Source organism: Aythya marila (assembly GCF_965140915.1).
Source record: "Aythya marila genome assembly, chromosome: 11".
NCBI classification, from domain to species: Eukaryota; Metazoa; Chordata; class Aves; order Anseriformes; family Anatidae; genus Aythya; species Aythya marila.
This window is the reverse complement of record NC_139052.1, coordinates 7,624,503-7,651,016: the sequence shown is the minus strand read 5'-3', so window position 1 is coordinate 7,651,016 and position 26,514 is coordinate 7,624,503. Positions and strand designations below refer to the sequence as shown.

Here is a 26,514-nt window from a genome sequence, read left to right as displayed (position 1 = left end):
GGAGGAAGGAAAAGCAAAAAACCTGCATGTACAAATATGACCTCAGAACTCGTGCATACTTTTTGATAAATATGAAGACAAGAAATTTCTAGTAGCTTTCTTTATTGTTTGGTCCTTTGGAATACGCACCTGTTGTCATGATTTAAAGCTCAACTGTGTGTCCACACTTCTCAACGTATTCCAGGTTGTGGAGTTGTCTTGTGCTAGATACAATGATTTCTTGTTTCTTTGTTTTAAACAAATGGTTCTTGAGAGAATCTCCTATGAAAGTTCTCTACAGTAGAAATAAAGATCAGATTTAATGGAGATGGGAAAGGGGAGAGGGTTCTGATTCACTGTGTTGTGCCTATGGCAACGTCTAAAGATGGGAATTAAGACTACTAAATTGCAGATTGAATTCATGGTTTATATTCTTTATTTACTGATTTATATTTATATTTATTCATTAAAATTTATATTTATTTATATTTATATATTTATTTTATATATTATATTTAATTTATATTTATTAACATTTATTAAAATTGTTTACTACTTTCAGATTTTGTAACCAAGTTCAATTATATTTCTCCAATTGTAGAAGACTGGGATATGTTAGATGTAGATGAAGATGAAAAGCTGACAGGAGAAGAGGAGTTTGAATTACTGGCTGGACCTCTTGGGTTAAATGATCGACGTATTGTACCTGAACCTGTACAGTTCCCTGACAGTGACCCTCTGGGTGCATCAGTTGCAATGGTGACAGCCACGAACAGTATGGAAGAAACATTGATGCAAATAGGTAAATTTGATACTAGAATGAATATGTCCCCTTTAGTGTACTTTTATAGGAGTGATGCAGAAGTATTTTATCAGTCTTTACTGTTCCATGAAGAAACAGAGATTCTAAATTTTCCTTTTATTATAAGGGAGTTCTTGAGAAATGTGAGGCATTTTTATTGACAGAGGTCTTGAAACTTTGATTTACTAATAAAGTTGCGACCATATTTCTACAAGAAATGCCAGTAGCATGTTTTGCACAACTCAAAGATTCATGGATTTAAGTTGTGGTTTGCTATCCTACTGAAATGCAGGATCGATGTTTAACTTCATAGACCCTTCTAGTAGACAAAGGAAACAGAAGAATTATTTAACTTCAGTAATATCAATTTGTTGATTATCTAGCTTTGAAAATAAGTAGTAATTAAGTTATGTAGAATTTCAGGAGTGTATTTTCCACTTGCTATAGTTTTGTACATATGAGATGTTGAAAATTTAAGATTTTTTAAGCAAGTCTATGTCGAATTTCCTTCTGTGCTTATTACCATATGATAATGTTCTGGTTTTCTTGAACACTAACACAGATTGTTATTTCCAAGGCTGTCATGGCTCTATAGAAAAAAGTTCTTCTGGCAGAATAACCTTAGGAGAACAGGCAGCTGCCCTAGTAAATCCACACGACCGTGTTATGGCCCTAAGAAGAGTGACAGCTGCTGCACAAGTCCTCCTTGCAAGAACTATGGTTATGAGAGCGCTCTCACTTTTGTCTGTCAGGTTTGTGGCATCCTTGGCAACATTTTTGCCTTTTCATTTGGAATCAGTTATGAAATTATGCTTGATAAGGATGCAGTTTTAAGTTATTTGGGAAAGTTGATTCTCACTTTAAATACTTAAATCATACTGTTAAGAAAGCAGTTTTTGTTGATTTTGTTCTTTTGAGCCCTATCTTCAAACTTTATGAAAGAGACTTCTACACTGTATATAGAAGGCAGACTCCAGTAATATTAACCACTTGAAACATAATGATTCTGTGTTTGCTAGTTGGTTTTTGTTCAAGACAAGTATTAGAACATAAAGGGAAACATTACAGGAAAGAAGAGGTATTGCAGGAGTTAATGGGATATGAGGATTTAAATATGGGTTTTGTACAAGACTGTGCAGCTGTGAAGAAGTCACAGACATCTGACATATGCATATTGCCATAGCATAATTCTAAAAATGAATTATCCGTGTAACTTTGTTTGAGTGATTCCAGGTAAATACATGGCTTCTTGTTAGGGCAAGGCTGTAATAGTTTTTGTCTTCACTCTCAGCCTAAAAGAAAAGGAGTGGAGGGATCTGCAGCTTCATTTCTCTCTATTCTCCTTCCCTCTGAACATTAGCAATATCCAGCTAATCAAGCAGGCAATGTTCACTAATGGTTTGGGAATAGTTTTGGCCAAATATAACTTTCTTTATGAATATCCTAGCAAAACCAAGAGCATTTGTTTTCATTTTTCACAGTGGTTCCAGTTGTAGTCTGGCAGCTGGTCTTGAATCCTTGGGATTAACAGATATCAGAACTTTGGTTCGTTTAATGTGCCTCGCTGCAGCAGGGAGAGCAGGACTCTCCACAAGTCCATCCACTGCGTCAAGTTCAACAGAGCGATCTAGAGGAATACACAGCAAAACAAGCAAGCCTATATCTTGTCTTGCCTACCTGAGTACAGCAGTAGGCTGTTTGGCATCAAACACTCCTAGTGCTGCTAAACTGCTGGTTCAGTTATGTACGCAGGTATGACTGTTATATATTAAATTAATATATATTAAATATTTATATTAAACTGCTTATACATGACATAAAGCAACCCATTGTGTACATAATTTGTGATAGTTTATTAATTTATTATTAGTAGTAATAGTAGTAGTAAATGTGATTATTTTGCTTGTTCTAGTTATTTATTTTATTTGTTTATTTTTAGAATTTGATTTCTGCAGCAACTGGTGTAAACTTAACAACAGTTGATGATCCAATTCAACGAAAATTTTTGCCAAGCTTTTTAAGAGGAATTGCTGAAGAAAACAAACTTGTAACATCTCCGAATTTTGTGGTTACTCAGGCACTTGTAGCATTGTTGGCAGACAAAGGGGCCAAACTGAGGCCAAATTATGATAAAGCAGAAATTGAAAAGAAAGGTATGAGAAGGCTTCTATTTATTCTAAACATTAATTATTAAATCTTCAATTAGTCATTTCTATTTAAGGAGGGTTGCTAGAATAATTATAAATAAATATGCTCTCAAAAATGTATAGAACATGTTTTCACTGAAGTAGTCTTATAGTTCAGTACACAAATTTTATTTAGAAATATGGTGTTTTATTACATTCCTGTATCTTCCATCACTTGAAAAGAAATCTGAGTGTTTTTGTGTATTCAAAATCATGTAGGTATAGCATTCAGCCTCAGTTGTGCCACATGATAAAATCAAAGGGAAAAACAGTTGATTCCTGCCACCCAAGTACTTTTTTGTCTCAGAAAAGTTTGTTGCCTCTGCTGTGAGAAGTCAGGGAAACAAAAAACAACTTTTGTGCCTCCACAGAAGACTTTTGTTGTGTTCAGGGGAGGGAAGGACATAATGGTGACAGCAGCTTATCTCTGTCAGAGGAGGCATTTTGCTGTTTAGACAACACTTGTGCTTTGAATAACCATTTTCCGTATGGTGGGAATAAGACTACTCATAATTCTCTTGTTTAGTTTTTGTGTAAATTTAAGGGAGGTTATTTTTCTCTTGGTATCAGAAGATACTTTTTTTCTAATAGTTACTGTTAGTTGCAACATTCTTATAAAAAAGTTGTTGATCTTTTAATTTTTTTTCTGGAAATTATAGCTAATGCTGTGTTCGTTTGTGTACTTCTGTTTGGTACTCATCTAGGCATCATCTCATTGTTTTGTTTAAGCAGGTTTAATTGCCCATTTGTATGCCCATCCTTCCTATGATCCTTCTGCTGTAGGCCCTCTGGAGCTGGCTAATGCACTAGCAGCTTGCTGCCTTTCTTCAAGGTTATCTTCGCAACATAGGCAGTGGGCTGCTCAGCAGCTGGTGCGAACTCTTGCAGCTCATGATCGAGATAATCAAACTATTCCTCAGACCCTCGCTGATATGGGGGGAGACTTACGAAAATGTTCCTTCATAAAATTAGAGGCTCATCAGAACAGGGTAAGCATGATTTCTACCAAAATTGCATGAATTTTAATAGTCTACTTCTTCTGCAGAATACAGAAAACATAAAATAGTTTTATTCTACAAATACACTGACTGAAATGATTTACCACAAAAAGTAATTTTTGGTGATAAACTATATTACTGCTTCAGGGTACTTCTCATACAGAAAAATGCCTAAGTTCTTTGAAGCTTTTATTTAAGGAGACATGAAACTGTTCTCAGCACATTTAGTTAGTATAATCACCATAAGTTTTTTTTTAGACTAGATCATAATTTGAAGAAGCTTTTCTGTCGTAGTAGTTAACAGCTATTCTTGTGCAATAGTGGCCTGTGGAGCAGTGGGTCTGAACAAATAGCAGCATTCAATAACAGCATAAAATATGCTTAGTGACAGTACATCGTACTGCAAATGTAGAAAACTGTATTGGGTTTGGTGGTTATAGTATATTTCAGTAATGTAGCTAATGCTGTGTCCTGGTGGTTAAAGTTGGCATTAATATTAGTAAACAAATATACCTTAGCTTTAGGTTTAAACTCCAATTTTGCTATGATTGCTTTGACATTTGTAGGTCATGACATGTGTTTGGTGCAATAAAAAGGGACTTCTGGCAACTAGTGGAAATGATGGTACCATAAGAGTGTGGAATGTTACCAAGAAGCAGTACTCATTGCAACAAACATGTGTGCTCAACAAATTGTAAGTTAATTATTTGTAATAATCACATACTTAATATAAGTTGTAACTGTGCAAGATAATGAAAGGAGCCAATCACACAATTTCTCCTACATGGACATTATTTCATCTTTTTTGTTCTTGGAACTGTTGCTGTGTTTATGGTAAGCAATGTAAATTAAGTGTCTTAAAACAGAAAACACAACTTAAATATCAAGCTGATAAGAGTCAGTATAAGGAGATCATGTTAAAACTGTTTAAAAATAGTCTTAATAATTTCATCTAATGATGAATGAGTAAAATAAAAACTGTAAGGGCCTGTCATACATGAGGAAAAAAATAGGTTAAATGTTCCTTCAGTGTGTATCAGTGAACAGGTAAAATGTATAACAAGATAATAATGAATGTAGTGGTTTCAGTGAAGTGTCAGAAAAGAATTTGTGACTTCTGGGCTTCAGGAATTTAGAGTAATACTCTTTCAGCAGAGTGTCTGGATAGTACATTTGTGTCATTTGGATGTGTCCAAAAAAGAATAAAGATTACAATATGGCAATTCCTTAGTACAGTTTATGCGATTTTAAATCGGGGAGAATGAAGAAGCAGTAGTGAACTAAAAGGTTGTTTCATGATGATTTCTTAGCAGTCTTTATTAGTTTGCTTGCGTGCTACTGTTAGATGCTGCCTTAAAAGTAACAAACAGAATGACATGCAGCTTGACTTTGAAGATTGAAATGAGACCAGCTTCTTTCTTTACCAGATGTTTGATATCCAGGTGGCAGAAGAGTGAGTTTCCTGTAAAGTAGATCAAGAGTTCAGTACTTTCTTGGGCTTCATTTCTAACAATTCAACAATGGCTTTAAATGCAAACACAGCATAGTTCTATTTATATTCATTACTGTGGAGGATAAGTGTCAATCATTAAAGGTGGAGTTGTACTTTTGTTTTTTAGCCCCTAGAGATGATCATAAGAAAAGGCATTATCCCTTCTTTGTGATAGAATTATCTCCTCTTTGTGAGGATGCTTTTTTTTTTTTTTTTTTTTTTTTTTTTTTTTGAGTTTGGAGGAGTATTGTTTAAATGTTACTAGATGACTATTCTATGATACAATATTACTATCTGTTCTGTTACTTTTTTATGTTAATATGTTCCATATGTTATGTTAATGTGTTAATGTTATTTATAATAGTTAAAAAAAATCACATTGCCTGTTGTATTCACAAACGAACTGTCTCCTGCTTGAGCAAGAAGACACTAGCATACTCTTGCTGCATCACCAAAAGTGCAGGGGTGATGCAGTATTTGGTCTGTAATAAGTATCCTGACTTAAAACCTTCATTTTCTTGTAACTAAAATAAGTAACACTTCACCTGTCCTGTATGTTGTTAGGGGAAATAAAACATAACAGAGGTTCTGTTACAGTTAGTCAAGCAAGCTTTAAAGTAGAATTTTTGTTTTAACAGGAGGAAGAGTTTAGGCTAGAACTGAGAGCAAGATGCACATCTTTTCTTTCTTTTGTTCAGCCTATTCTGTTTCATTTCATGACTTCCTGGAAAGCTTTGTCCTCACCAAAGATGTTAAATTTGAGATATGAGTAGGTGTCACCCAGTGCTACAGGGAGAGGCAGGTTCTTTTAGGGATCCTGGATAGAATGAGGGTTGTGGTTATTATTAGAGCTTTTTGTGATGATAAAGCTCTAATAATAACCACAACCCCTGGCCACAGGGTTGTGGTTATTATTAGAGCTTTATCATCACATAAAATTTATAGCAATCAGTGCATCTTATTGTTATCTAGAATCTTAATCAGTTAGTGTAGCTTATCATTAAAAAGAATTTCTAGCAATTGGCATAGCTTATCACAATAATTATACAATTAATTATTAATTATAATTATTAATCATGATCATCAATCAATTATAATTAATAGTCATAATATTATTATGACTATTTATATATTAATATTATAATAAGTATAATAATTTAGATATATTTCTTAGAAATTAGGGTAGCTTTCTTTTAGAAATGAGCATAGCTTTCATATTATCTAGAATTTTTAGTCACCTAAACTCTTTAGTTACATGGACCCTCTGCAGATGAGGTCAAATTCTTAATAATCAGCATGCAATACAATAATCATAATCTACTCTGCTTAAAGGAAATGCCCTTTTTCAATTACTTTATTTTATCCTGTTACAGAGAAGGTGATTCTGAAGAAAGTCTGGGGTCACCCAGTGACCTTAGTTTGTCTCTTGTCTGTTGGAGCATCAGTGGCAAGTATCTGGCTGGAGCTACGGAAAAGATGGTGAACATATGGCAAGTCAATGGTATGCTCTAACTACCGGTGAACGTTAAGTTCACCATAAACTAACTACCATAAAATGTATTTCTAGGGAAGCTGCTATAGCGTTGAGTCTTTGTTTACCTAACTATTTGTGTGTGCTTTCCAATTTAAATACCTGCCATCTTCCATAATATCTTCTCAACCTGTTCAGTTAGAGGAAGGCACTAACCACAAATTGATGCATGCTTTATAATTAATTCAGTAGAAAACTGAGCACCAGATATGAATTCTTGTTGTATGTGATGTTTAGGTTTGAAGCTTGGTCACTCTTGGTGTTTTGTTTGCAAATATGGTATCTTCCTATAGTCCACAAGACTTAGTTTTCTACAAAAGGCACAGAGAATGCCAAAATTGGCTGAAACAGATGCAGGGATGGGTTACAGTGGAAGAGATGGAAAACCTGCTGAGAGCACAATGACTAAGCTCGGTTTATGTAGCTGAACAAAAGAGTCTCAGAGGAATAAGATTATAAATCAATACAGTAGGAAGGTAACCGCTAAAAGCCCAGAGAGCAAAAGCAACTGTCTAAGCAAAAACGAATAGGGTTACCACTAGAAGAAATGGAAGTAGTCCATGAATAACTTCAAGAATGTTTCTGGTGTTAAAAAGATTGTGATATCAAATAGTTTATAAGGAGGGATAATGACTGAGAAAGAAATACTTTAAAATGTATTAGATAAATTTTTAAGGTTGCATTGTGATAGGGAGGACTGAGCCTGATTCAGAAAGGTCGTTCCTAATTCCTCAATTCAGTTTGCAAGTGTCTCTAAATGGATTCTCTTACATCCTTCCTGTAATTTTTGTTGCATTTAACCAGTTCAGAATAATACCTTCAGAACTCCCGTGAGAGGAAGAATGTTAGTCACTGTGTTGCTTTTAATCTCTGAAGAAACATTATTCTGCAGTTCTGCACTTAGGAAAATCACTGCTGCCGCAGTCCATGTTAATAAGCAGTCCATAGGAAAAGTATAAATTGTATGAGTACTGAAGAATTTAGCTTCCTCCTTTAATGAAACTACTTAACTTGACTGAAAATTTAGATTTGTTAGCTAGATTTTGAGTCTGTGGAGATTAGTGGTCCACTGCTTCATGGTCTTGTAATCTATGTGAATTTGTAGCATGTCCTAGCTGTCAATAGGGTCTTTTGATATTTTCCCATGGAAAGTATTTCTGTTGCATTATTTTCTTTATGAAGATGAAGCAGTTTAAAAGTTTTTTTTGGGTTCCTAGGAGGAAAAGGATTATTAGATCTTCAGCCTCACTGGGTATCTGCATTAGCTTGGCCAGAAGAAGGGCCAGCTGCAGCATGGAAAGGAGAATTGCTATTAATTGGTCGTATGGATGGGTCTCTTGGACTTATTGAAGTTGTGGATATTTCAACCATGCACCGGATAGAATTGGAACACTGCTACAGAAAGGATGGTAGGTGACTATTTTAATATTTAAACAGAGCTTAACATTAAAAATCCCCCCCACCCCCTTAAATATTTTAACAAGTATATAATCCCTATTTTTATTATTGTTCATGGGGATCCAACTTCTGATACTTTGCTCACAAGCATCATTTACTTGTGTTCATGGGAGCAAGAAAGTGTGGAATCTGTCTGCACCTAGGTTCCTTTTACAGCAAAGACCAACAGTTTATAGTGGCCTAGTCAAATCGTGACATTCCTTGTCGTCATAAAAAAATAAATTAATATAGATTCTCTGCAGTGTCTGCTCTCTCTAAAAAAGGCAGGTAGACAGTATCATCTGAATTCCATAATTACTGCTATTTTTCTTTTATAGTTCCAGTCCCAGGGGACATCAAATAGCACATCTTAGGTAGTGTTTTGTGGTTTTGCGTATTGTTTCTCTAAGAAATGTGATTTTTTTTTTGGCAGAATCGAGTGAGTTGCTATCGAGGTACTAACAAAGGCTGAAGTGGCTTTCAGTAGTTTTCTTAGAAGCATTCCAATTTCAGACACATGTATAGGATTTCGTCTACTTTTTTCTTTTCCTTAGCATAGATAATTTTCACCATGTCAGGAATGTAAATCCAGTTATTGTAACAAAGAAGAGTGGAAAAAAAATCTAACCGGGATCTCAACATCTGTGATTACAGGGGCACTTGCTTCTCTCTTTACTATACAAATTCAAGAAAATTCTCAGACAAAAAGTATGTCAGGTAACCTTGGTGGGGAGGGCAAGTTTTCATGCACTTAATATTTTAGGCAATTACACTTGCACACCTTTTGGCAGGAGTAATTAATTAAGTTTTGTGTTACCTGTTTACATAGTTTCCGTCACATGCCTTGCCTGGTTCAGTGAAGACAGACCATTTGCAGTTGGTTATTCAGATGGAAAGTTGCTGATAGGAACAAAGGAACCACTTGAAAAAGGAGAAATTGTTCTAGTTGACGCACACAAGGTAGAGTTACTCATTTTAAAACTAATCTATAATTTCTGCAGGTAACAGTCTGTTTAAGTTGTTTTCTGTATTTGGAAATTAATTATAAAATCAAGCATATATTTATAATGTCTATTTCTGACATACTAAATACAATACAGTTAAGAGGAAGAGTATACCAAATTTAAAAAAAAAAAAAAAAGAAAAGAAAAAAGAATTACAGCCTTTTTTGCTATTGGAGATTGTGAAGTGTATGGGCATACAGCAATGGGTATGTATTATGGGCATCTGGATTTAAAAAGACTTCATTCGTAAAAGCACTTAACAAATATTAAAAATATTAATTTTGGTCAGGCCCCATGTTTTTGTAAAGCTTAAGTTACTGTGCAAAGCAAAAGATATTTTTCTAAATATGCAGCTGTAAAGGTTTTGATCTTTTGCTTTGGTGTATATAAGTCATGAATAATTTGACTAATGAGTTAATTAGATTAATAAGAGAATTTCCTAAAGGAAAGTTTATTAAAAACCTCTTAAGTGCTTCCATGAATTTGTCTTAAATATTTGAAGTGTGGTAGTCACAGAAGTGAGCAAGCTGTGGCGATAAAACTATACTTGGCTTTTCCAGTATGGGCTCTTCTTTCCTACATTGGTTAGGCTCAGTATGTCATCAGTCCCATTGCCTAATAGGCTTATGAAGCCAATACCTTTAAGGCTGAAATTAAAAAATATAAAAAGTGAGCGTTCTGAAAAGTATCATTCATATTATTTTTACTTGTTATGATGTGAGAATAAAATGTTCTTTGTTATTAGTAATTAAACGTTGCATTAGCTCTGGCAATTAAATTTCCTCTGTTCTTACTGTGTTACTTCACACTAACATTCAATTTTTAAAAATCTAATAGGATATGATTGTTAGTATGAAGTGGGATCCAACTGGTAAGATTCTCCTGACATGTGCCAAAGAAGAAACAGTGAAACTCTGGGGATATATGGGAGGGTCTTGGAGACGTCTGCATTCACTGCCCCATCCAGCTCTTGTGAATGGCATTGCCTGGTGTGCTCTTCCAGGGAAAGGACCCAAGTTACAGCTTTTACTAGCTACGTATGTAATTTTTTTGTTTGTTTTAGCTCTTTTGCAGTTGGGTGTTCTTTTACTAGTAGTAGTATCTTTCTTTTTTTTTTAATTCTGCTGGTCATTAATGTCTAAAACAAACATAAGTTCTGTGTTTTTTCAAATAATGTTTACTCAGTAAGCCATTTTTAATGAGATCCATAAAGCACCCACATTTAAATGGAAAGTGTGGGTCTGGTCATGTTTACTGTTTTCTCTATGTCATAAGACCTGTGCATGGTGAACCTGTGCTTGAAATTTGTTGTTTTCCTGCAAATATATTTTTCTTTTTTTTTTGAGATTACGGTGTTAGTAAAAAATTGAAAAGCATTGGGATGAGGGTTGGGAGTTTAGGGAGTGGAATAGGAGGAATGTATTTATCCATGGTTAACATTCCTTTCCACTTTAGATGATCTATGTGATCAATATAGTGTTATAGAAAGGTGGTGCCAACTGATTTTTTCAGGATGTTTTGTTAGTTAATACTTTATATTAATACCTTTACTTTTTTTTTTTCTGATTTAACCTGACTACCTTCAGAGGATGCCACAATGGTTTGGTGTGTGTCTGGACTGTTCCCCAGGACATAGTAACCACATTGCAGTCCAGCTCAACATACTCAGAAGGGTGGTGGGACCAAGAAACAAGTGCCAAGGTAGAAGAAGTAGTGTTTAAGAAATTTCCTTTGCTTGTTCTGAAACTGGGGAGGAGGGAAATGTGAACAAATTACTCAAATCTCAAATTTACTAAGAGAACGTGTTTGCTAAATATATAACATTTGTAGGTATTTTCAGAACAGGAAATGAAAAATCACAGGTTTAAGTGAATTTTATTTAGCTAAAGAGTGTATTTTGAACTGTTTCAATTTTTTAAAGTTGTTAAATTTATACCAAAATTCACTAAGTGTTTTAAATTCTTTCTAGATAAAATTAAGTCACAATAAATTTAACCAATATAAAATTAAATTGTAATGCAATCTTTAATGTTGATGTCATTTTGTACAGGGAGAAAAGATGATAACATGACAAAGATATTTATAATTTTGGACTTTATTATCCTGTGTAAGTTACTACATCTCTACAAATTATCAGTGTTTATTACAGGATATAGAAGTTATATAATGCTATTCCTTTTTCTGTAACAAATTCATTGTTCCATAACTATGAAATAATTTGCAGGATGGATACAGAAAACCAGTAGAAGTCAAGTGTGTATTTCAGCTGAGAGGCCATATTACTCCTGTTCGGACTGTTGCATTCAGTCCTGATGGACTGGCATTAGTATCTGGTGGACTTGGAGGTCTCATGAATATTTGGTCTTTACGGGTAAGATTATCTTAGAGCTGGCATGAGTATTTTTTTAGTGTAAGTATCTCAAATGGTCAAGTAATCAGACTTCTTTTTTTTTGTTTTCCCCCAGTATGTTACAAATGAGAGGAAGTGTAGTGTAAAATAATGGTATGATGTTATACTTAGTAAAAGATAAATTGAAATTATACTTAACATTCAAGTACTTTGTATTTTAGGGTTCTACTAATTCACTCTTTAGTCTTGGTCATGTTAGGCCTTGCAGAAGCAGCAACTCTTGTTACTACAAGAACAATTTACTACAAGAACTTGTCCAAGAATCAGACAATGTTTAGTATTAAACACTTGTAAACCCTTTGTTATGTTATGTCCTTTGTATGATAAAATTGCTAGATGGATTTTTGCTTTTAGTATAGACATTTCATTTTTTAATAAATTATTGAACAGCGTGGGAGTATATCATCCCTAAGTAATATACTTTGTATTTAAGTAGAAAAGTAGCTGTATACACACTGACACAAAACACTTCTTTCCTTAGGATGGTTCAGTATTACAGAGTGTTGTAATAGGTTCTGGAGCTATTCAGACTGCAGTATGGATACCTGAAGTTGGAGTAGCTGCGTGTTCTAACAGATCAAAGGTGATACTGTGTGTTAAAGTAATCTTTTAAATTTTTGTATTATTTGGATTAACTTATTGAAATAAAATCTTTTATTTTTTTTTTTAAAGAAGTATGCAGGCAGGTCCAATCTCTGTTTATTGGCTTATGTTATCCAAAGATATTTGTTTACAAAGCTGCATGATCTGTTCTGAAAGTAGTAGGACTCACTTTTTAAAAAAAAATTTATTCATGAGAATAGAACAAACTATTAGATTATTTTAAAGTAGCAGCCTTTCGCATCAACACACTGCTGCCAACGAGTTTTCCAGTTTTCGTACACCTCCAGGAACGCCTGGACCGGAATGCTGTTTAGCTCCCTCGTCACGGTCTCTTGAAGCGCCTCTGCCAATGCGTGATTCTTCCCCTTGAGCATCGATTTTATTCTTGGGAATAGAAAAAAGTCTGACGGGGCCAAGTCAGGGCTGTAGGGGGGCTGAGGCAGCGTTGCCACCTTGTGCTGGGCAAGATACTCCACTACGCGGAACGCTGTGTGGCTCGGCGCATTGTAATGGTGCAGCAGCCAATTGTTGATGATGGCTGGGCGGACACGAGCAATGCGTTTTCGCAGTCTTGTGAGGACTTCCACGTAAAAAACTGCATTAACTGTTTGTCCGGGTGGTACAAACTCTTAGTGGATGACTCTATGTCAATCAAAACAGCAAATGAGCATGGACTTTAGCTTGGATTTGCTCATTTGTGCTTTCTTGGGGCGTGGGGAAGCAGGGGTGTGCCATTTTGTGCTCTGCCGCTTACTCTCCGGGTCTTACTCAAACACCCACGTCTCGTCACCAGTCACTACATTGTCCAAAAAGTCGGGCTCCTCATTCACATGCTGAAGAAGATCCTGGCAGATCGCTTTCCGGTTGGCCTTTTGCTCCTCTGACAACACTCGCGGCACAAACTTCGTGTACACTTTCCTCATGGCTAAGTTTTCTTTCACCATCTCAAAAACTTGGGTTTGAGGAATGCTCAAGTCATCAGCAATCATTCTGATACTCATCCTGCGATCACAGTTCAGTAAATTTTTCACTCGCGACACATTTTCGTTGGTCTTGCTGATCGAAGGGCGTCCGGAGTGGTCGTTGTCTTCCACTCTTTCCCTACCTTCTCGGAACAGCTTGTGCCCCTCAAAAACACCTGATGGCAGCATCACTGTAGGCCTCCTTAATCATGTCGTGAGTCTCTTTGCCCGTTTTACCAAGCTTTACACAAAATTTGATCACGTATCGCTGCTCCAGTAAATGCTCCATGATTCTCCGTGACGAGGCGTTTCAACAGGTGTTCACAGTACAAGCGACCTGCTCTCTTCAACGGCCAACAGCTGACTGCCAATTTTTCCCAGCGTTCCCAATATCCCCCTCCACCGATCCTGCGCGCGCAGACCACCTCTCGTCCACCCGTTCGCCCAGGAAAAAGCCAGTCCTACTACTTTCAGAACAGACCATGGCTGTAACTGACAGTCTATCTAACCCTGTTATATTTGCAAGCTATGTTGCTTTGACTTTCAACTATCACTTGACCCTAAAAAGATTTTTTTTTTTTTTTTTGAAGTATCCCACATTGAGTTTTGGGCAGTGGAGGTGGAGGAGGGAGGAAACCTTCTGAGCTGGGGGTTATAAAGGATGCTGCACACTGGTTATATCAACTTTTCTGTTTAACGGTGGCAGCTGTAAATGGGCCACAAAAATAGGATAAAGACACTTAATTTTTTGTTTATGCAACATGAAAAAATGTTTCATTTCCCAAAACAAATAAAACTCTGTAGGGATTTAATTTAGTCTCAACCAGCCTCAAGAATTTTTTTTAAGGAGCAGCAGAATTTACTTCAATGTTTTCTGTGTCAAGAACTTCTGGTACCTGAACAGAAGCTTTATAAGTGGCAATATTTAGAAACCTGCATGTGTCCTGCACTTCCTCAAGTAATTAAAAAAACAGAAAACAACAACAGAAACTCCCCACAGCTGATTATTCCAAAAGATGACATTTTTGTGAGCAAAGTTAAACATGGCACAAGTTACAGTTTCTTTTATTAGAGTCATGGTACATTTGATTCTAAATATTTGGGGATTTTTTGAAAGTCTTCTCTGAATTCGGCCCAGATGTTGAAGATCATATTGCAAGGCTAATCCTTAATTCAGGTTACAACAGCAGTCACTGAAATGAACTCTGCTTATTAACATCTGTTTGCATTCTTCCTTGGAATGATAATCCTAATGTTGCCTCAAGAATGTGATGTTAACTTGTGAGGAAGAGGCATATTGATAGAGCTATTCCATGGTGATTCCAGCAGATTATTCACCAGAAGACATAAAAAATACTGAAATTTATGTATTTTCTGGCCCCTTTGGAAACTAAGATAATTGGTGATAAATCAGTGGAGCTGAACAATGCTGTTCTATGATTTTAAAATTTCTAATGTGTCTTGTGGCTGCTGTTATACAGGATGTGTTGGTAGTGAACTGTACCTCAGAGTGGATATCTTCCAATCATGTCCTTGCAACGTGTAGGACTGCACTGAAACAGCAAGGAGTTCTAGGATTAAATATGGCTCCTTGCATGCGAGCTTTCTTGGAACGTTTGCCAATAATGCTTCAGGAACAGTATGCTTATGAAAAGGTAAGAAAAGTTAATGAGAATACTTAAAATTCATGTCTGACTTAAGATCACTGTTTGAATCTCTGCTGGTTTCAGTGTTTCAAGACTGAAAACCCAAGACTTTTCTACGTCCTTTTTGCAATTACCTTTCAGTGTTCTCAAAACTAGCAGCCTTTTAGTTTGAGAATATTTAAAATCCTAGAAAAAATTTAAGTGTGGAAGAAAGTATTTGTCTATAGGACTAGCTTTGAAGGACTCCTGTTTCTGAATTGATGAATATATACTCCTAACTTTGCATGTTTGATTTCTCTCTCCCATTCCCCTCACCTTTAGCCCCATGTTGTTTGTGGAGACCAGCTTGTTCATAGTCCTTATATGCAATGCTTGGCATCACTCGCTGTGGGCCTTCATCTAGATCAGCTGTTGTGCAATCCTCCAGTACCACCTCATCACCAGAACTGCCTCCCTGATCCTTCAGCCTGGAGTCCCACAGAATGGGCCTGGCTAGAGTGTTTCTCAACTACCATAAAAGCTGCTGAAGCCCTGGCCAAGGGAGCACAGTTCCCAGAATCTTTTACTGTTCCAGACCTTGAGCCTGTTCCAGAGGATGAACTTACTCTCCTAATGGTAAAATGTGCTATACTGCCTTAAGAACAAAGAATATTAGTGTTAAGCATATAGTATGATGCAGTTAACATCTCTGGACTGTAAATATTTATAACGTATATTTATATATACACATAAGCACCAGCAATAGGTTTATTTTTAAATTAACTATTACAGAGTATACTGTAAAGATTGTTCACTGTGTGTGTAGTCATGAATGCAAGTCAGTTGCATATTGAGGGGAAAAAAAAAAACAGTAATTTTCTTACGTGATAAAAGCAAGAAATCTAGAGCTCAACTACACTGATTTCAGACTAACTTTCTGGCACATTCCTACACTGAATTATTTTGGCAGAGGTAACTGTCTTTATAACTTGTTACAATATGTCAACCAAAATAAGAATGTTAGATTAAGAAAATATTATCAGCAAGATATCTTCAGACAGTGTTTGCATTTAAAGCTTCAAAAAACCCTAACAAGTATCTGTAAAAGGGAAAAGATTATTTCATCCCAATGTCTTATTTTATTTTTTGATTGCAAGCCATGGATAATTGTGCCATTGATAGATCGGCATAGTAAGGAAATAAGCTTGGTCTATAGACAAAATTCAAGTATTTTAGTCTGCATACAGTCATTTTTATTTTTCTATTTTTTAGAATGATTTGAATGAGCATATTGTTATTAGTCAAAAAATAAATACGCGTTGCATAACAGCTAAATAATGTGCCTCTCCTGAACTGAATGTCGTAACTGTGCCTTTTGTTGCATAGGATAACAGTAAATGGATCAATGGTATGGACGAACAGATAATGTCTTGGGCAACATCAAGGCCAGAGGTTAGTAAGATTGAATTTTATTTGTTTCAACATGGTAAGCTTTTGAAAGTACTCTTTTTCTAAAGCATTCTTTCATGCTATGCAATAGGATTGGCACTTGGGAGGCAAATGTGATGTGTATCTGTGGGGAGCAGGAAGACACGGGCAGTTAGCAGAAGCTGGTAGAAATGTCATGATACCAGTAGCAGCACCTTCATTCTCTCAGGCTCAGCAGGTAATCACTTAAACACGTTTTTATTTTTATTGATTTATAACATGTATTATTGTTTGTTTGTCAAAATCTCTATCTAAATGTCTTCAATTTGTTGTTTGAATTTACTGCGAACTACCCTCAAACATGTATTTTCACTAAAGAAGTCTTTAATTATTTGACAATTTCAAATTAAGCCATTGAAATCTGACAAAGCAAAATTGCTTGATAGGGGCATGACTTGAAAATACCCAAACAGCTCTAGCATAATTCATGTGCCCATTTTGTTTTCTGGGTTAAAATTAACATTTAGGATGGAAACGTCAAGATAAATCTCACGTAGGAGCATATTCTGATTTCTTTCACTGGAAGATCTTCATGGTCCCTTCCAACTCCAACCCAAGCCATTCTATGATTTGATGGTTCTTTAAGAAGGTTTGCCAAAACTAGTAGCAAGAATCAATGAAATAATATGTATTAAGATGTGATTAGATGCTAAAACTCCATTAAACATGGGATGAATGATGCTAATAGGGTTGTTATGAAGGTATTTGTAGTGTAACAGAATCTGTGGTCTTGACAAAAAAAAAAAAAGATGGTACATTTTAACACAGGACTTACAACATTGCTGCATCTAAAACAAAAATAACACACTTGTGTATTCTTCTTGACTAGGTTGTTTGTGGTCAGAATTGTACTTTTGTCATTCAAGCTAATGGCACAGTTTTGGCTTGTGGAGAAGGGAGCTATGGACGACTGGGACAAGGAAATTCAGATGATCTTCATGTGTTAACAGTCATTTCAGCACTGCAGGGTAAGACTGGTTCGAAATTACTTGATTGATAGAGAACAAATAAGTATTTTGGCATTTAATATTATTTGTCTAGACACTTTTCACAGATATCGAACCATTGTAGTCATTAAATAAATGGAACAAATAAACTAGTCTTTTTATTTCTTCTCATGATTTAAGTAGTGACATCTTAAAATTCCTTAATTTTCAGAAGGCTTTGAGGAAAAGTGTTTGCCCAAGATAGCAACATTTCATTTCAAAACTAACAGCAGGTCAGAAGCATAGGTTGCACATGAGAAGTTGAAGAGTTCCTTCAAAATAAAAATAAAATAATTGATATAAGAAAAAACTATACATTGTTGCTTCCTTTCCCTGGCCTTAATGTGCTACCACTAGGTGCACTTGGTGGATGCATATGAAGAGTTCATTATAATTTACTGTAAGCGCTGTTTTCTCACTTTTCTTTAATAGGCTTTGTTGTAACACAGCTGGTAACCTCTTGTGGATCTGATGGACATTCCATGGCTTTAACAGAAAGTGGGGAAGTCTTTAGCTGGGGTGATGGAGATTATGGCAAACTGGGACATGGGAACAGCGACCGACAGCGCAGGCCTAGACAAATAGAGGCTCTGCAAGGAGAAGAAGTGGTGCAGGTACCACAGCATTTTTTATTCCTTCTTATAAACTGCAGATATTGTGACTTAGTGCTAGGAATACTGGCTTGGGGTAACCAGTACAGATAGTGATAGAGATGTTCCAAAGCCATTGTCAGTCTTGCCAATTTGAATTCAGATATTGAATGAAAACAGGCAACTTCTAACTTCTCTCTAAGTATTATGAAGCAAGTTGATAATTCCCACTTGAAGAATGTTATAATCACAAAACTCACTGGTGGTTAGTGATGTTACTTGACACTCGTTATTTGAGAAGACGAAAAATTTGGAAGAGCCTGGAAGTAAGGGATGATCCAAATGGCTGTCAAAACACAGGCACAACTTAGCATTTTCTCTCGGTCTTTCTCAGGTCTTTGACCTTTAAAGTAAGTCACCAGTCCTCCTCCTTACTAAGTGTGCTTTATAACAGTCCAAAAAAAGATACCTGGGTTTGTCTGAAAGCCTTTATGTACACAGGTATCCACCTGTCTTCCTCCTAACTTTACTGTGAGGGAAAACAAAAAGAGGTAGAATGTTGAGTCATTAATACTACAATATCTGTACTTTACATCTTTATAAAGTAAATATGTGCTATGTGTGAGAAGGGTATTACATATTTATATGTGTAATATTTTTCCCCGAAAATATAAATTACATGTATAAATTACAATTATTTTATTTCTAGATGTCATGTGGCTTCAAACACTCAGCTGTAGTGACAGCAGATGGCAAACTTTTTACATTTGGAAATGGTGATTATGGTCGATTAGGGCTTGGAAATACTTCCAATAAGAAACTTCCAGAAAGAGTGACAGCGCTGGAGGGTTACCAGATTGGACAGGCATGGTTTATTTCAAATTGTCATCGTATCTTTGTTTAAAGCTAATATTCTCAGTATACTTTAGTGTTCTGTTTTTTAATTTTGGCTGTTATTTTGATTGTAATAGCAGATTTTGAGTATGTGTATTGTTTTCAGATTTCTTTCCTGGCTTTTGATCCTCTTTCTGCAATACTGCAACCTCTACCCCACTTTTTTTTTAAAGCATTGCAAAGTTTCAATATGTAGGCATTAAGTATGAATTATTGAGCTAGAAAAAATAACACAACTAATGTGGTCCTAAATGTCTTCAAAACACTATATGAAGCAATAAAAATTTCAGTGCCTTTAAAGGGATAGTTATTTTCTAAAATGTGTTTTTTCTTTTTTAGAAGGTATTTGGGTTGTACAAGTTTGTAGTAAGTTGGCAAAAACTATAGTAATAACATATTTCTTTGAACCAGGTGGCTTGTGGACTCAATCATACTGTAGCTGTGTCAACTGATGGCTCAATGGTTTGGGCTTTTGGAGATGGAGATTATGGTAAACTTGGTTTGGGAAATTCCACTGCAAAATCGTCACCACAGGTTAGAATTCACAAGGGAAATTACTCTTTCAATTACTCTTTCAATGCTTAATGTATTGCACAGAGTTCAGAGTGTAGTTCTCAGAATTTAACTTAGTAATTCCAGAGGCTATACTACTCCAATAAAATCTAGCATAAATAATTCTGATCATATGTTATACTAAGCATGACACTCTAAAGCATCTCATGTAAACCAGTCTCACCTTATGTCAGAGATAATACAAATAGTGACAGTCATAGAATTAGCTTAAATCAGAGGTTCCTTATTTTGGAATTTGTGGGGAAGGTTGTTTCCACACTGGCAGGCTTCCTTTGATGCCAGCCCCACCAATCACCAATAAATTAAAGGCATTTTGAATCATTGCACATAGAATAAGATGTTAGTTCTGTTAAAGAAAAAGAGAAAACTGTGTCTCAGTTTCTTGTAGTCATGTACAGGCATTAATTAGAATAATGTTGTATTGTATACATTGCATTGTGGGAATTATAAATTTTATCTTTGGAAGCAGAAGTTACATATGTAATTCATATTTGCTTTCTGTTTGTACCCTCATAACATCATAGCTTTTTGTCCTCTCATTTACCCCCTTAGAAAGTGGATATTCTGTGTGGAATTGGAATAAAAAAAGTTGCCTGTGGAACCCAGTTTTCTGTTGCATTGACAAAAGATGGTCACGTATACACTTTTGGACAAGGTAGGGCAATCTAGTATTTAGATCTTTCCATCTACATGTTTCTGTGTATTGAAAGTGAAAATGAAGAATACTAAGATGCATTTATAAGAGTGACCTAATGTGGATTTTGGAAGTACAGCAATGCAGTATTAACATAGGCCTAAAATACAGATTTGTGGCTGTATCTAGTTTGATCTCACAAAAACTGGCTTTCAAAATACTATAATTTAGCTTTTGAAGAGTGTTTTCGTTAATCTTCATGAAATTTCACCCATCCAAATGCATTGGGTTACTTGAATGTTCACTTTGCCAAATAAATCGTATACCTACACAAATCGTTCAAAATTCTGGACAGGCAAGTTGCCAGCTACACTGAAATAAACATATTTGCTCTTAAGTCAGTTAACTCCTGTGTGTTGAGAAATTTATACGCTTAGATGTAGAAGCCTTGTTTTAATAAATTTTAGTTTTGTTTCAGATTTGAAGTGAAAATAACAATTTTGGCAATATTAATGAGTACATGTAAGATTTTGTAGGAAATGTACACTACATTTCTCTATTTAGTCCCAGTTCTAAGAGTACCAAAGAGTTGCTTTTTGTCCCTCCCTGACTTTGCCTGCAAGTAAAATTCATTTTTTGATGTTCTTTACATATGTGGATATTTCCTTGCAATTTCAGATCGCCTTATAGGTTTACCAGAAGGCCGAGCTCGAAATCACAACAGACCCCAGCAAGTTCCAGTACTGTCAGGAGTCTTTATTGAAGACATAGCTGTAGGAGCAGAGCATACACTTGCTTTATCTTCTACAGGGGATGTATATGCATGGGGTAGCAACTCTGAAGGACAGGTATCTACTATTTCCTGTTTATTTCTAACCTTTATAAGGCTAATTATACTTTATAGATGTCGTTGTAATGTATACCTTTTGGTGGAAAATCAAACTCTCCCCTGTCCCTCAGATGGCTCCTGTAAGAGAAGGGCAAAGTTGCTGCTCTGATACTTCAGGATTGAGTATTTGAGAATCCTTGTTGAGCGAGTTGTTTAGAATAGTTTCTGAAAGAAATATGTCTTATTTTTAAAATGATGCTTACACTGTATTTTTGAAAGAGAAATGCTTATTAGTGTAAAAAAAAAAAAAAAAAAAAAAAAAAGAGAGAAACTTGGTTCTGAAAGCCTATTTTATGTTTTTCCTTGCAGTTTAAAAAGCTTGGTTTATACGGTGTAGGAATAATTTTTTATACTCTTATGATACAAAGTTACTGCTTTTAGAAAATGAAATTCAAAGCCATAGGTAAAAAGTCAGAATAGGTTCAGTAGACATTCTCTTTACACAGATTGTGTTTTCATAAACTATTGTAGGAGCTTCTACGCTACAGCAAAAGTGGTATTTAAATGGCACAGAACAGGCATGAGCTGTATTGACTATGCATGAGAGGTTGTGCATAGATGAATTTCTCAGTGTACAAAAGATCTTGCAAAGAATCTGTAGCTGTTTTAAGGTTGCTTTGCCACCTAAATTTGCTTCTTCCATTAAGTGTGGATGTAACATTTTATCCAAAATAAAAGATATACGATAGCATAATAAAAGATTAAAAGCTAAATATTTTAACCCAGTATATGTTGTTGATAAGTATCACTCTTTACTGCTTGCTCTGAATCTTTGCTGAGAGTGTTTTAGAAGTATTTCCACAGTTGTTGATTCTTCTTTGTGCCTTTTCCATCTGTTACAAATTGTCAGCTTGGACTTGGCCATACCAACCATGTCAGAGAACCAACCCTAATAACAGTCCTGCAAGGAAAAAATATTCGACAGATTTCAGCAGGACGTTGCCACAGTGCTGCCTGGACAGCACCACCTGTTCCACCAAGAGCTCCAGGTAAAAAACGGGTAGTTTGTATGGTCATTTGATTTAGTCTTTTTGTTTCCCAAGAGATGAATGCAACTGGAGCCTTGGAACATTTGGACAAATTTGTTTTGTTTTACATCTATTAAGTTTTCAAATTGTCTTAGTCTCTGAATTTTGCTACCCTTTATGATGAAATAATGCATTCTTTCTTTTACTGTGGTAGGTGTTTCAGTGCCTTTACAGCTTGGTTTACCTGATGCCATTCCACCGCAGTATGGGGCACTGAAAGAAGTGAGCATTCATACAGTAAGAGCAAGGCTCAGACTGCTGTACCATTTTTCTGACCTCATGTACTCTTCGTGGAGATTACTTAACCTCAGTCCCAATAACCAGGTAAAATTCCATTTGAAAAATACAGCTTAGCTGTGTTGTGTTGTGCCATGTCACTAGGAAGTTTTTCACCAGATTAAGACAGACCTTATTGGTAGGTTCTGTAGGGTTGGTTTGTTTGGTTTTTATTTATTTATTTATTTTATAAACAAAATATACGGATCTGGATTAAGCCAGACATTTTCAAATACCATTGTATATTTTCATTTATGCTAATACTGACATGTCAATGTTTTAGTTTCCAAAAACTTAGTAGCCTCAAAGCTATAAACATGAAGTAATAACCTGTTTCTTGAAATACTGAAGTACTAGTGATTAATTATAAAAGTTTTTATTCTTTAAAGAATTGAATTAATGAACTTTATTAATGTTTATTCTATTACCGCTTTATTGCAGAACAGTACATCTCATTACAATGCTGGAACATGGGGAATAGTTCAAGGACAGCTAAGACCCTTGCTAGCACCACGAGTGTACACACTCCCCATGGTACGCTCTATAGGAAAAACTATGGTTCAGGGAAAAAACTATGGGCCTCTGATTACTGTAAAAAGAATATCAACCAGGTCAGTATTCTTTTTATAGGGAATGTATTTGATAACAAATACTGATACTCATACATTTTCCAGAACTTCTGGTATACCATGCTCTCTCTATACAACTTTATTATGACCAAGTGACTTCACTAGCCTTTACATTTTTATGAGTTACATTGTATGGCTGTGTTTTTTTATTCTCTTTTTCAAAAGAGGTCGGAAATGCAAGCCCATTTTTGTACAGATAGCAAGACAAGTGGTAAAGCTGAATGCATCAGACCTTCGCCTACCTTCCCGTGCCTGGAAAGTGAAACTGGTTGGAGAAGGAGCCGATGATGCAGGCGGAGTGTTTGATGACACTATTACAGAAATGTGTCAGGTATGAAAAGCCAATTACTTCAAAATGCCTGGTAGAGCTTTTGTTATATCTGGTGTTTGTTTGTATTTGTCAGATTTCCTTATGCAGCACGTTAAGTTCTTATTCTTCAGTCCTTTGCCATAGTACTAGAATTGTCTACTTACGGATGTCTCTGAGGAAAAATAAACCTTCTTCAAATTGTGGCAATGAGATGCAAAAAAGCCACACTGTAACTTAGTGTTAAAATAGGCCACCTTGAAGTTCCACAATAGCTGCTACACGTTATGGGAGCATTTTGCAAACCCCCATTCTGTCCAGCCAATATTTTCTATAAGATTGTATGCTACAATACAGTTACACCTCTGTCAGGGGTTTCTAACATATGTGAAAATCTGTTACCTCTTGGGTTCAGTGCTGGAAAGGAGTTCAGTGGCAGAAAGTAAGTATTTTTACTATGACCGTAGCCAGAATATTGTTGCTATACAGTTTCATCTGGAAACTGAGGTCTATGGGCTAGGACTAAGATCTGGTTGCTTTTAAGGCACAACTATGATTGTAGCCAGGAGAAGGATTGAAAAGTATACTGGCTGGAGAACTGTGGTTGTTCCTTGACTCTTCCAGGAGTCTTATATCCCAAAGAACAAGAATTAATGCTATCAAAAGAGGATAATTAATAGACCTGCCTAGTCTGGGACAGGGGAACAGCCATAGATAGTGATGAAGCTGGAATTGGAGTTACGGTTAGGATATAGGATGGAAGAAACTAAAGAACTCTGTTTATTAATGATATTTCTAATACCTGTTAGACCAGAGAGGGTTGATTCAGATAAGGACTTGAGGCCTAACTTATAGATTCTTTCCTAGGCAGTTTACATTAACAGTGAGGTGTAATGAGGGCTCAGAACATAATTCATTGAAAAATTTGATACATTGGTATTTCATGCAAAAAGCTGCACTTGGTAGGGTGTATAGCTTAGAGCTTTTGTTCATTTCTAGAACAGGTACCCAGGAATATATCACAGAGTAGTCACAGCAAAACAATGGTTATAGTCTGACATACAGGCAGGCCTTCAAATAAACATGATTTTTTTAAGGAAAACCAGCCCTGCCATTGTTGCTTTCTCTTAAGTATTGCAAAAGATTTTTTAAGAAGTAATAATCACTGTCATAGACTATTCTGTCTTGTAATGCTGTAATGTAAAAATATTTCTGTAATAGGTTTCTTGTACCTGTGTCTAAGAATGCTTTTCTTTGGTTGTTGATTTTTAAGGAACTGGAAACTGGAGTAGTAGACCTACTTATTCCTTCTCCAAATGCTACTGCTGAAGTAGGCTACAATAGGGATAGGTAAGTTGTCCAGGATTTCTTTTTATTGACAGTTGTAAGTTGGTGAAAATCAACTTCTATTAACTACCTTTTACCAAATGGTAAGACTTCATGAGTGTCCCTAGTACATTCTTTTCCTTCAGGTTGTGATGTTACTTTGACATGAAGGAGAAGGTGTGGTTTAAATGTGAACTTTCTGGATTGCTGATACAGAATTTAGTATAACATTAAGAATTTCAGTATTTGTGGTCAGGGTTAAATTTGCCCATCTTGGCCTCCTTTATTTCAACAGTTAAAAATAACATTAATCTACTTATTTGGACACCTCTTGCTGATAATTGTGTTGGCAGTTACAATGCTGTGCTTAGAAATACTTCTTTTGCCTCTAATGAAGTAGCACAGAAATTATACTATAGTCTTTTGACTGTCTTTTCTTCCAGGTTTCTCTTTAACCCTTCAGCATGTTTAGATGAACATCTGATGCAGTTTAAATTCTTGGGTATTCTCATGGGTGTAGCTATTCGTACAAAAAAGCCATTAGATCTTCATTTGGCTCCAATGGTCTGGAAGCAACTTTGTTGTATCCCACTCATCTTGGAGGATTTGGAGGAGGTAGATCTGCTCTATGTGCAGACCCTCAACAGCATTCTTCACATTGAAGACAGTGGGATTACTGAAGAAAATTTCCATGAGGTAAGATGCAAAAGTTGGAGCTTCTGCGTTTATTCTGAAAGTGGTCACTGTTATCAGATTGACCTTAATCTCAGTATTTATTTTATTGTATGATTAAATATTTCCATTATTGGGATAACAAGGCCTTGATAAGCGTTCGGAATAGTTCATGACCTAAATATATTTCTAGGTGACTGATAGTAAAATGTTGAACCTAGATCACTTGATTGACTTACACTAAACATAGTTTTTCTGTTTTGCCTAACAGATGATTCCTTTAGATTCTTTTGTTGGTCAAAGTGCTGATGGTAAAATGGTTCCCATAATCCCTGGAGGGAACAGTATCCCACTTACCTTTTCAAACAGGAAAGAATATGTGGAGAGGGCAATTGAGTACAGACTTCATGAAATGGACCGTCAGGTAAGAATCTCATCGTGATCCTCTCCACATTGTTAACATGAACAGCATTTTTGATTTGTGTAAGTTTCCATTACAGTTTATAAGGGAATATGAAAAGCTGGAAAGGATTTTTTCCCTACAAACTCCTATAGTTCTTTTTAGTTGTATGTTTTTGCTGTTTTTCTAAGTCAGTTATATTTTTTCTTAGCAATTGCTCACTTGACAAAAGAGTACTGGAAATGAGAACTTCTTTTTCATTAGAGTAGTTCCATTGCAACTGTCAATTCTTGAGAAACTTCATCACAGTTGTGTGCAGTATGCACTGTTACTAGACACGACAGCAACATAGAGTCTAGCTGAAGTAAATATTGTGGACAGACATTCATTTAACTGAAAACTTTCTCATCTGCTTTAGCAAAGAAACTACAAATACAGCATTAAATGTTCTGAGGAGTATTAATTACCTATTTGCATATTTCTGTGTGTTTTGTCACTCATATAGTGAAGTTTGCAAAAGCACTATGATAATTAGATGTTAGGAATATTCTTTTCCTTTTTCTCAAGATATAAATACATGCAGAATTCTAACCTGTGTTAGAAAAATAAGCTACTAACCTGTACTTTAAGTTCTGCTGTATTGCGTCAGAATCTTTTCTTTTATGTGTAATTACTTTTAAAAGTAGCTTTGTTTAATAATACTTGTAATATTCACCAGAATTTTGAGAGGTTGTTGACCGTGCAGGGTATGCATGTGTGAGAGGTTGTATTTGGCAGATGTTCTCTCTCCTTA

The 26,514-nt window shown here is 35.6% G+C and overlaps 1 protein-coding gene across 15 annotated transcripts in view; it reads left to right on the top strand.

The window, feature by feature from the left end:
* The window catches only part of HERC1 (HECT and RLD domain containing E3 ubiquitin protein ligase family member 1), a 105,638-nt gene that overhangs the window by 77,140 nt on the left and 1,984 nt on the right, over positions 1–26,514 (top strand). For 8 of the 15 annotated variants that reach the window (XM_082768691.1, XM_082768693.1, XM_082768684.1 and 5 more), the window contains 30 exons: positions 542–781; positions 1,344–1,533; positions 2,263–2,533; positions 2,721–2,934; positions 3,697–3,956; positions 4,532–4,659; positions 6,831–6,958; positions 8,206–8,397; positions 9,255–9,385; positions 10,267–10,466; positions 11,016–11,130; positions 11,654–11,800; positions 12,321–12,422; positions 14,886–15,059; positions 15,372–15,665; positions 16,416–16,481; positions 16,570–16,695; positions 17,347–17,485; positions 17,936–18,117; positions 18,803–18,958; positions 19,399–19,521; positions 20,113–20,215; positions 20,873–21,042; positions 21,934–22,072; positions 22,266–22,435; positions 22,829–22,998; positions 23,182–23,347; positions 24,597–24,673; positions 25,093–25,345; positions 25,593–25,745. In XM_082768691.1, the coding sequence (XP_082624817.1) occupies positions 542–781; positions 1,344–1,533; positions 2,263–2,533; positions 2,721–2,934; positions 3,697–3,956; positions 4,532–4,659; positions 6,831–6,958; positions 8,206–8,397; positions 9,255–9,385; positions 10,267–10,466; positions 11,016–11,130; positions 11,654–11,800; positions 12,321–12,422; positions 14,886–15,059; positions 15,372–15,665; positions 16,416–16,481; positions 16,570–16,695; positions 17,347–17,485; positions 17,936–18,117; positions 18,803–18,958; positions 19,399–19,521; positions 20,113–20,215; positions 20,873–21,042; positions 21,934–22,072; positions 22,266–22,435; positions 22,829–22,998; positions 23,182–23,347; positions 24,597–24,673; positions 25,093–25,345; positions 25,593–25,745 (4,979 nt within the window). The remainder of the gene's footprint in view (positions 1–541; positions 782–1,343; positions 1,534–2,262; positions 2,534–2,720; positions 2,935–3,696; positions 3,957–4,531; positions 4,660–6,830; positions 6,959–8,205; positions 8,398–9,254; positions 9,386–10,266; positions 10,467–11,015; positions 11,131–11,653; positions 11,801–12,320; positions 12,423–14,885; positions 15,060–15,371; positions 15,666–16,415; positions 16,482–16,569; positions 16,696–17,346; positions 17,486–17,935; positions 18,118–18,802; positions 18,959–19,398; positions 19,522–20,112; positions 20,216–20,872; positions 21,043–21,933; positions 22,073–22,265; positions 22,436–22,828; positions 22,999–23,181; positions 23,348–24,596; positions 24,674–25,092; positions 25,346–25,592; positions 25,746–26,514) is intronic. The other 7 variants (XM_082768689.1, XM_082768688.1, XM_082768686.1 and 4 more) reach the window with 7 other exon arrangements.